Source organism: Vombatus ursinus, unplaced genomic scaffold, assembly GCF_900497805.2.
Source record: "Vombatus ursinus unplaced genomic scaffold, bare-nosed wombat genome assembly UNPS02012901.1, whole genome shotgun sequence".
Lineage (NCBI taxonomy): Eukaryota > Metazoa > Chordata > Mammalia > Diprotodontia > Vombatidae > Vombatus > Vombatus ursinus.
Genome location: NW_020952679.1, coordinates 1 through 10,150, shown reverse-complemented (window position 1 = coordinate 10,150; position 10,150 = coordinate 1). Strand labels below are relative to the sequence as shown.

Here is a 10,150-nt window from a genome sequence, read left to right as displayed (position 1 = left end):
GTGTGTGAAATTGTGTGTGAGAATGTGTGTGTAAATGTGTGTGAGTGCGTGTGAGTGTGTGAGTGTGTGAGGCTGCCCTCTCCTTCCTCTGGGAAGGCAGAGGGGCCCCATCAGCCCTCCGGGGCACGGTACCAGAGAGATCCTTTCACACACCAGCCCAACAAGGGACAGGAAAGACATGCTGGGTGTCTGCACTGTGGAGCTGACCACGGAGGGCGCAGGCGCTGCCCTGGTCTCCCATCCTCCCCTTCAATCATGTCCTCGCAGGATCCGCCACATCCGAGAGGAACCTCCTAAGGCGTGATGCTAATTAGTGGCATGGCTAATTATTATATGATATATTAATATGTAATAACACATATTATATCATATATAATTATAATCATTAGTAGGTTCCTGACCAAGCAAATAATGCCCTCATGATCTCTAGTCTGACGGTCCCCTCTCCGAAGCAAAGCTGCAGAGTCAGGGGAGCGGGGGCTCGGCCAGCAGATCCCAGGAGTCCCGGGGCCTCAATGGGCAGATGGCTGCAGCGGTCTCCCGGCAGAGGGCGAGAGAAGGGGGGATGCCAGTCCTGGAGCAGGCACTGCAGAACAGCACCTGGGAGGGCAGGGCCTTCCACTTCTGTCTTTGTATCTCGGGCCTCTAGCGCAGTGGGTGATGAATGAATGCCCGCGGAGAGCAGGGGCTACGTCCCCTTTCTTGGCACCTACACTGCCCAGTCAGCACAGCTCGTGGGCCTGGACTGGAAACAGACCTCACATCTCACAGAGCATGAATCAGAAACAGGCCCTGTTTGGCCCTGCCACTCCCTCGGGGGCCCTGCTGCATGGACCCTCTCTACAGCTGGCCTTTCTCGTGTTGGGGATGGGAGAGGCAGGAAAGGCCCGGCCCAGGCTGGCTTCACCAGCATCAGGGAAACAACAGGCCATGCACCTGGGGAGGGTCCCACTCGTGTCTCTATGCACCCCCAGGTGCTGGCGCTCACAGGTGGAGGACAGGACCCGGAGGCAGTCAGGGCACTAGCCCGGGCATGGTTCAAAGGCCTCATTTAAACTCATCGTCTGCAGGGTGGGGACATTTCAAGGCCACCGGGACAAGGGGCCAGAGGCAAAAGGGTCACTGAGGCGGCGATTAAAAAAAGAAAAGCCCAGACTGAAATTGGACAGCCTGGCATCCTGGTCGTGAGTGCCTCCAAGTCTCCCTGCCCACCTCCTCTCCAAAGCGCTGAAACGAGCCACGCGCGGGAATAATCTGAAAACCCCACTTACACTTTGCTGACAGGTTATAGCCTCCGAGAGGCGTAGGGTGGCCTTCCACGGCATCAAAACCAGATGAAACCAGCACGACATCTGGGGCGAATTCGTTAGCCACTGGCATGACGACTGTCCTGCAACACGCAAGGAGAGGCACGTTAACCCCGCGGGCCCTCGCCCCCGAGGAGTCCCCAGAGTCGCTACCCCTCTGGTCCACCCGGGGTGGCGGGCCCAGAGATGCGGCGAAGCCTCCGAGAAACACGCAGACCTGCTCCTACCCAGAACCTTTAACTCAGAGTAACGAAGACGGGCTAGTTGCGGGCTGAGAGCCGGCAGGAGAAGCCGTACGGCCCTCCAGCACCTTGACGGGGAGCCTGGGGAGAGTCACACGGCTCAGGCGGCCAAAGACCGGCTGTAATCGACCCTCCAGGGTCCATGCCAATGGACCCACTTGTGGCTCCCTGTATGTGGCGTCCCATCTCCCACCTCCGGGCTTTTGCACCGGCTGTCCCCCATGCCTGGAATGCACTCCCTCCTCACCTCTGCCTTGCAGAACTCCTTCACAGCTGAGTTCCTACAAGACCCTGCCAGGGGCTGGCCCGTCCCATCCCCCACCCCCTACTCCCAGCTACTTTGTATCTTCTGAGGCAAGAGCTTGGACTCACCAGTGGTGGGACCCTTGGCAAGCCAGTTAAGCTCCCTGTGCCTCAGTTTCCTCCTCTGTCAAAGGAGGGGGCGGGCTGCATGGCCTCCACACCTGGGATGCCAGGACCCAATTTTGCACCCATTCTTCTGGGCATACATTATCTCCAAGGGGAGGCACATTCACGGAGGACTGGGGCCATCCTGACCCTTTGTGCCGGGCACAGGCCAAACTCAGGCAGTGCCCCGGGGAGGGTCTGGTTCCACCCACAAGCCCCCAGGGGCTGGGGAGGGAAGGGCCTGGACCTCCATGGGCTCTGTCCATCCTGCAGTCTTCATTCACTAAGCAGGAGCTGGTCAGCGGGCCAGGTCACACACTCGGAGGCGGGTTCTCCCTCTGGGGCCAGGCTGCAGGCCTGTGCTGTTCCCAACTTGCCACGGCTGTCATGGTGTGGGCAGGACCAGGACCAAGGGTGGGAACATTTCCTTTCTAAAGCATCTGTTTCGAGGCCGTTACGAGGTGGGGTTTGACGCCTTTTGAAGCCCTTGAATCTGGCCGTCTCCAATGGGACATCTGTACGTTGGTGTTTGCTTCTCCTGAGTAGTTGGCAGGAATGGAGCCTGGTGGCGCGGTGGCCAATATTTCCCACCCTTTCATCCATGGAGTAGATGTCTTCAAGAACACGGGGTCTGGAAGGGTCAGAAACCACCAGAAACGCTCTGGGGACTACCCCACGTGGCTTGCGAGGACACGGAACGGGACCAGCCACGGCACTGGGCAGTCTTCTCCACACACGGCCCACCCCAGGTGGGTTTGGGTCCTTCTGAGGGCTCGGTGGCAGACACAGTGGATGGGCTTGCAAAGGACCATTCCAGGGGACCTTTGCCTTTAAAACTGGCCCAGCTGCACCCAGGGAGGACGCTCCGAGCTTGGTCCGTGAGCGGCAGGAACGCTCCTTAGGAGCTGCTGTGGTACATTCGCAGGGCCCCCGACAGGACGTCTTCCCCACCCCTCCCATGCCCTTATGGTTTTCTCAGTTCTTATTACCTGACCGTTGGCCTCACTGGTCTGAGGAAGTCCCCCAGAAGAATCTCCCTCTGCCGCCAGGGGCCTGTCCCCGGGGTCAGCCAGCCGCCGGCCAGTCTGCCTCCCTTCTGGGGGCATGTTCTCAAAAGGCTTTGTGAGCGCCTCGGCACTGAGTCTGCTTTGACCCATCTGCGTGCGGTCTGCCTCCCGGCAGAGTGAAAGCTGCTGGAGGGCAGGGATTGTCTCTAGTTTCAGGAGGACTTGGTACAGGGTGGCTCAGATGGATGGAGAGAGAGAGAGGCACAGAGGAGACGTGGCTACGTGGACGGAGGAGAGCTGAGTACTAGATGCCAGCCGGACGAATGGAGATCAGAAGAGATAAACAGGTGGCCAGACGGCGAGAGGAGAGATGGACGGGTGACTGAATGACACGAGAAAAACAAAAGGGAGGAGTGCCGGCAGGAACGTGCTAAGCCAGCAGACTGCCTCATGCTTCCCCGGGTCCCCGGCACGCCCCACGCTGGGAGTCCGACGGGGGAATCCTCCGTCCCCTGGCTTGCACGTGGCCCTGCGGGGAGCCTGATCCTGTAGGCTGCCAAGGGCATTCCGACTCGTCCAGGAGTCATCCACCTGCCTCCGGCGGCTCCACCCAGGTGGGGGGACCCTGAGCCCCCGAGGCCGAAGCCGTCTCCTCCACAAAGGGCCTGGGCAGCGGTGGCGGCGGCTGGTTTCGTTTCCGCTTTGAAGTACTGCAGAGTTATTCACTGTGAGCCTGAGAGAAGCTGCTAAAATCATCATTTCCCTGAGCCTTTACCAGAGAGGCACTAATAACTCGGCCTGCTGTGTGGCGTCCCTCCAAAGCCAATCAAAACAAAGTGGGAGACGCAATGCATGTGTGTGCGTGTGCACACACCCTGGCCCAAAGAACAGAACGTCAAGCAGGTGGGACAGCTGGACGAATGCACGCACACACTCCGCCTGCTTTAGGTGGAGAGGTTTGGGCCCCGCTACCCAGCAACCACCGTAATTCCAAGTGTTTGCCCAAAGCCCAGACAGCCTGAAAGGATGCTGGTGCCAGACGCCACGCGGAGCCTCTCTTCTGTGCCAGCCATAAGCCTTCTGGTGTGACAGCCTAACTAAGTCTCTGCCCCCGCTCAGCTCGCCCAGTCACCACTGGGCCGGGGAAGTCCAAGCCACTTATACCGGGAAGACAAAGGGACGGACGGAGGATCCTGCAAACCCTGGGCGGCAAGAGGGCCCTGCTCGCTTGTGCTCCAAGCCGGCGCCCCTTGATCAGAGTGGGCTGCTCGGAGAGAACACGCGGGTGACGGTCTCACCCGCTCCGTCCTGCCTCGACCAGTCTGACTCAGAGGCAGTACCTGAACCCAGATCTTCCCGACTCCAGTCGCTATGGGGGGTGTCCCTCACACCAACCAAACACCATCATCTCACACTGACCCATGCAGAGGCGACCTCATTTGGCCCTCCCAACAGCCCTGGGGAACAGGTGCTACTACTACTTCCCCCTCAGAGACGGGCCTTTGAGGATTTTACAGTTGAGCCAGGAGGCAGCAGGGGGTCACCGGGATTCACTGAGGAGAAATGCGAGACAATCAGTCCGGCCTGGGGTGTGGGGAGACTCAGGCAGGCCGGCCGGCCAGGGATGAGGGGATCATGGTGGGGGCAGGGTCAGAGGAGAGGAGGGAGCGCAGCAGGGAGAGGTCAGGAAGGCGGTCTTAGCGGCAGGAGAGGGGAGTCTGGGCGTGAGCCTGGGGCATGGTCATGGGAAGTTCAGAGAGCAGGTGGCCTTGAGGGAAAGGTAACGGGATCAGTTTTGGAGTTTGGTTGGGAGATGTCTGCAGGATGCCTGACTGGAGAGGCCAGCTATAGGTTAGCGCAGGGCATGGGGCTGGGCAAGGCGACTACAGTCATTCACGGAGACGCTAACGGAACCCACAGGAGCTGGTGAGACCGCCAAAGACAGAGCCTGAGAACACCCCCAGTTAGTGAGCGGAATCAAAGAAGACCCAGGAAAGGAGACAGGGAAGCAGCGGTCAGAGGCAGGAAGAGAACCGGGACAGAGGCTCATCCCCAGGATCGCGAGAGAAGAGTGACCCACAGCGTCCAAGGCTCCAGAGAGGGCAAGGAGGTGAGGCCCTGGCCACCAGGGGATCCCTGGGAAGTCTGGGCTGAAGCTGGACCGTAAGGGGCGAAGAGAGAAGGGGATGAGAGACAGTCCCTGGCCCAGCAGCCGCGCGTGTGTGTGTGTGGATGGAAACGTAGCGCGTGGTGCGTGGCCCGTGGGGTGCTCTGGACAACAGCCCATTGCTCCGGGCGGCGGCCCCAAGCCCATTGGATGGAGCCGTCTTGTTTTGTGCTCAGCTGTTTTTAGGCCAATTTTGGGGCGGAGGCAACGGTGGAGAAGGCGGCGTCCAGACATTTACCACACGATGTCCTGGTGAGTTTGGCCCCAGATTAGCCCCAGCTGGAGCTTTCCTCCCCTCGTCATGACAGAGCCTACTTTCTATGTCTTCTCTGAGGACATCCCTTCAAGCGGCGGGTGGGTCTCGGGCACTCTATGCTAGCCATTGGTCAAAAGAACCCCTCCAACATTCAGAACAAAGGCCGCATCCTCTCCATCCGACCCCCTGAAGTCCAACAACAGAAGCCTCCCTCGTAACAGCGGAGCACGGGCACTGCATGCCTCACTACACACCAACGGGCCACCACCTTCGTGCCACTCAGGAGAGAGATGTTTCCATGGAAGTGCCCCCTGGGCCCCACCGTCGCCCCGTCCCAAAGAACCTCAATTCAGCTGCCTGGTTTCAGTTCAGAACCAAGAAAGAAAGAAACGCCGGCAAACTAGCCCAGTCATCTGGGGCAACAGATAGGCACTGTCTGAAGCCTCCGCAAAGTGCGCCTGCTGCTTTCCCCCTCTCTTCTGCGGTGGGCTCTCGGCAACAGTCACTCTCATGCCCGTGGCCTCAGTTTCCCCTTGCGAAGTTTGAATTAGCTGGCCGCTAAGTTCTCTTTCAGCTCTGAAGCCAAGACCCCCTCGTGACAGCGCGTCCCTCTCTCTAGGAAGCTCTCTGGACCTCATGACATTTCAGTCAGTCCTCGCCCTTCTCAGAAAACTGCAATAACGAAGACACGAGTCTTCCTGTGGAAAACCTGGACGGATCATCCAAGGATGCTCGGGGGGCCCGCGGTCAAAGACGCTGGCTCATGCGGAGTCGCCGGCCGCCACGTTTTGAGGTCATGCTCCGCGGAGGTCGGTGGGACTCCACCGCCTCTGTACCGCTCGCCCGAGGTAGGGCAGGGGCCAGGTAGAGGAAGGGGTTAACTGAGCCGGCTCCCAGCTCAAAGCATTCCCTCGCGGTCCCTCTGCAAACTTCAAAGTCTCCCCGTTCGGCGTCGGGGCTGGTTCAAATTAGAGCCCCCCGCTCTCGGCTGTGAGCTTCCACAGTCCTGGGGAAAGTGCCGCTGCCTCTGGATTTCATTAGCGCCCACACTCTTATCTCGGCTTCATCTCGGGCCTGATCCCCTGCAAATGCAACATGGCAGGCAATGGGCCCGCGTAACAAGGTGCAGCCTTGAAGGCCCGCGCCGTCTCCAGGGGCTCACAAAGAGGGAAGAAAAAGCAGAAGAAAGGGAGAGAAAGGGATATATGAGCCCCTCTCTCCATGGCCATAAATTGTGAACATCAAAGCCCCATCTTATGTGAAAATCAATAAAAACCTAGGACAATTTTCCTTTCCAAACAGGCCGCTGGAGCTTTGATAAGCTTACTCGATACGGTGGCATCATGGATGGGCTTGGCAGGAGATTCAAACACAATTTCCGGAGGTCCACGGGGAAGGACAGGGCTCCTGAGCGGGATGGACGGAGCCGGGGCGCCGTCGATGCCAGTGCTGACGCCATCGTGGGAGAGGGGGGCATGCACAGTGATCCCACACGATGAAACCCGGCTGGCACAAAGCCACGCCCATGACTGTGCAGCCACCATGGCAGAGACGGGGGCTTGCTCTCCTCGCTGTGAACCACGGAAAGAGCTCTGGGTTTCCGTCTGAATCCGCCTGCGGCCCCCGAGGCCTCCGCGGGCTCTAAGTGAAGGCGGCTGGAGTGTCCAGAACCACTGAGTTCGGGGGGTAAGGTCATCCAATCTGCACCCCCGTTTGTACAGGTGAGGAGGAAGGGGCCCAGAGAAGACAAGCAGCCTGCCGGAGGCCGCACAGGACATAAGGAAAAAGGCACTCGTTGGCTCCCAAGTCAGAGGCCCCAAGTTCAAATCCCACCGGAGCTGTGTACAGCCTCTAGGTGACTTTGGACAGGTCACTCAGGGTCTGTTTCCTCATCCGTATGATGAATGAACTGGACTCAATGTCCTCTAAGGCCCCCTCCATCTCTAGATCTGGGATCTCATGGTCCTAAGAAGCACAGGTAGAATTCGAACCCAGATCCTTTGGCCCCTATCAGGCTGCCATCCAACGATGTCTTATAGAAGTGGCCGTTCAGAGCGACTGAGTCAATCAGTTTTGTGCTAACTCCAGGTTGAAGAAACACCGTCCCAAGGAGTCAATGTCGGAGCCTTTGAACCACTTGTTATTATTATTATTCTTATTATCTCTAAAGACTGGCAAAGCTACTCATTCTCAGCCTGGGAGAGGAAGAAATCAAGCCGGCCCCGCCCCCATTTTCAGATGTCAGTCACTGCTCTGGGGAGTGGGTCCCCAAACAAATTATGTCCAGAGACAGCCCAAGGCCCATCACATCTTGTCAAGAGCCGAGGAAAAGAGAAGGGCCTGCTGGCCGCCAGGAAAACCCTGCCTACTTCTGCCTGGCGGTGCTTCCAGGGGCTGGGGTCCCTCCTCAGACACAGACAGCAGCCCCTCCCCAACATACTGACTCTGAGGGTCACTCCGCTGGTTAGTGTCTGAGGCTGGATTAGAACTCGGGCCTCCTGACTCCAGGGCCAGCACTCTGCACCCCAGGCTTCAGAGTCTCCTGCAGGCCATGAGGGCCCCAAATGGGCTGGTCTCTACACTGTGGTTGATGTCCAGCCGGCCTTCGTACGCCCCTGGCTGAGGGACCTCTCAGCGGCCCTGCTAAGTGTCTCAGACCCACATTCCCAAGCAGCTGCTGGTGTGCCCTCGGTGAAGAACGTCACAGACCAGGACAAATCATCGCCGTAATCCTTATCACTGCACCTCCTCCCTTTTCCAAGGTGCCCAAGTCTCACAAAGGGCCATCCTCACAACAATCTTGTGGACTCACCTAAATCTCATGAGTTCTGACCGGCTACGTTTGACCCAAGAGGACACTGAGGCCCAGAGAAGTCACGCATCCTGCCAGGGTGCCCAGAGAGGCCCTGGCCCTAGGCCATACGGAGAGGATCCCATGGTAATGGTGGCTCTCTGTGCTGCCCCCCCCCACCCAGAAAGGAGGAGGGCGATGGGATGGAGAGGGGACCAGATGATGAGAGGAGGTGGGAGGCCCCAGGACAGAGACAGTCCCAAGGGGGGTCCCCAATACGTCCTCATCTACCTGGCACTCCTAATTCCCTGTGCTCAAAACTGGTGCCAATGGCCAAGGTGATAAAGACCGGGGCCAGCAGCACAGACAAAAACCCAGAGGGGAGGGCCTTTCTCTGGGGTGATCACCAAGCACATTGGGAAGAGTGGGGGCCCAGAGCCGGGAGGCCTGGGTTCAAATCCTGCCTCTGTGAGTCCCCGTCTGTCACCGAGGTGAGACCTCCCTGGGCCTCCCACCATTCAGAGCTGCCCACGAAGCGAGAGCCCCTCATGTTCCAGAGGAGAAGGGACCTGTCCAAGGTCATGCAGACTCTTAGAGTCAGGGTGTAAGCCCGCGTCCTGCCTCCAAATCCAGGGTCACGAACCCCAACGCACAAGAGGAGAGGCTGGAGCAGCTGATCTCTGTGACCTCTCTCAGCTCTGATGGATCTAGAGCCCTGAATGCACAGTAACTCAGCTTACCCATCTGTGAAATGGCCTTATTCTGCGTTGGACAAAACGCGGGAGAGAAAGTTAAAGCTGGGCTAACGTTGAGAAGCACGAGCTGAATGTTTATGACGTCGCACAGAAAGAAAAAGATCCACGCGCCCCCGGGAGGAGAGGCAGAGGGACGCAGACCCACTCCGACACAGCCCGTGTGCATGCGTGCGGCTGGGCCAGGCGTGTTTCCAGGGGGCTGTCCTCCCCACCCCCAAACAATGACCAAGACGATCAACACGGCTGACCACCAATGGGTGTCACGATGGTGGACACAAGAACGTGTCCCCCCCCAACAGCAGAGGCCCAAGTTAGCCGGAAGCTTACCTGAAGGCAGTCAGATATTCTGTATCTCCCATGGGGGGGTCCAAGCCGCCAGTAAATGCCATGTTCACATTGAAGCCAATCCCAGGTCCTGTGCCAACCTAGGACAAGGAGCAGGAGGGGAAAGGCAACGGTTCAGTGAGTGAGCGACGGATTCAAGTGCTGCTCTTTCTAAGACGTTTTCAGGGTCTCATGTGCCCGGCGGGCACATGGGCAGAGGTCGGAAATCACATCTCTCGGCTTTCCGTCGGCTTCATCATGGGCACCGCCACGACGCCGGTGCCAAGGGCCCAAGGTGGAAGCGGGCCAACGGCGACCGCTGCTAGACTCATGCTGTGCCCGGGGGGCTCCTGCACCCCCGCAGGGGCTCTGTGAGAAACCTTCTAAGGTCCTGACACCGGCCCCTGATGAGATCATGCGGGGTCGGAGCAGGAACGTCATCAGCGCGAAGCCAGGCTTCGCTGTCTGGTCCCCCCCAGAATTTCCCTCCCTTCAGTCCCATTCTCTTGTCCTGGGGACATTTCAGATTCACAACCTCCCTGCTTTCCCAAAGGTCCCTGAGCCTGAGTGACACCTCGGGCTGCTCTGACACGGGCTCTCCAGGTCGTCGGCCTCCCCTCGAGGACTCCCTGCACCCCCCGCAGATGCTTGGCCACACAGGGCTATGGGCTCCCTGTGGGACCGGGCTGGGCGAGGGCGTCCTTTATTCCGCTAGGACGTCCCGGCTCTGTGCCTTCCGTGGGATTTATCATCTTCGTTCCACCTGCTGCCTCCCATCGCCATGTTTTGTTCAAAGGGGGAACACCCTCTGCTGGTGAGCAGCCAGCGTGGGCCGCTGTAGACCCTAGACGGGCCGGCCCCCAGCTGGTGGGCGTCCCCTCTCTGGAAGGCGC

General features: G+C 59.0%; 1 protein-coding gene across 1 annotated transcript in view; it reads right to left on the bottom strand.

The window, feature by feature from the left end:
- HDAC4 (histone deacetylase 4) overlaps positions 1 to 9,354 on the bottom strand; it is a 25,727-nt gene extending 16,373 nt beyond the window's left edge. The window contains exons 1-2 of the mRNA XM_027858288.1: positions 9,261 to 9,354; positions 1,272 to 1,390 (exon numbers count right to left, since the gene is read on the bottom strand). Of these exons, the coding sequence (XP_027714089.1) occupies positions 1,272 to 1,390; positions 9,261 to 9,322 (181 nt within the window). The 5' untranslated portion in view covers positions 9,323 to 9,354. The remainder of the gene's footprint in view (positions 1 to 1,271; positions 1,391 to 9,260) is intronic.
- Positions 9,355 to 10,150: the final 796 nt, after the last annotated feature.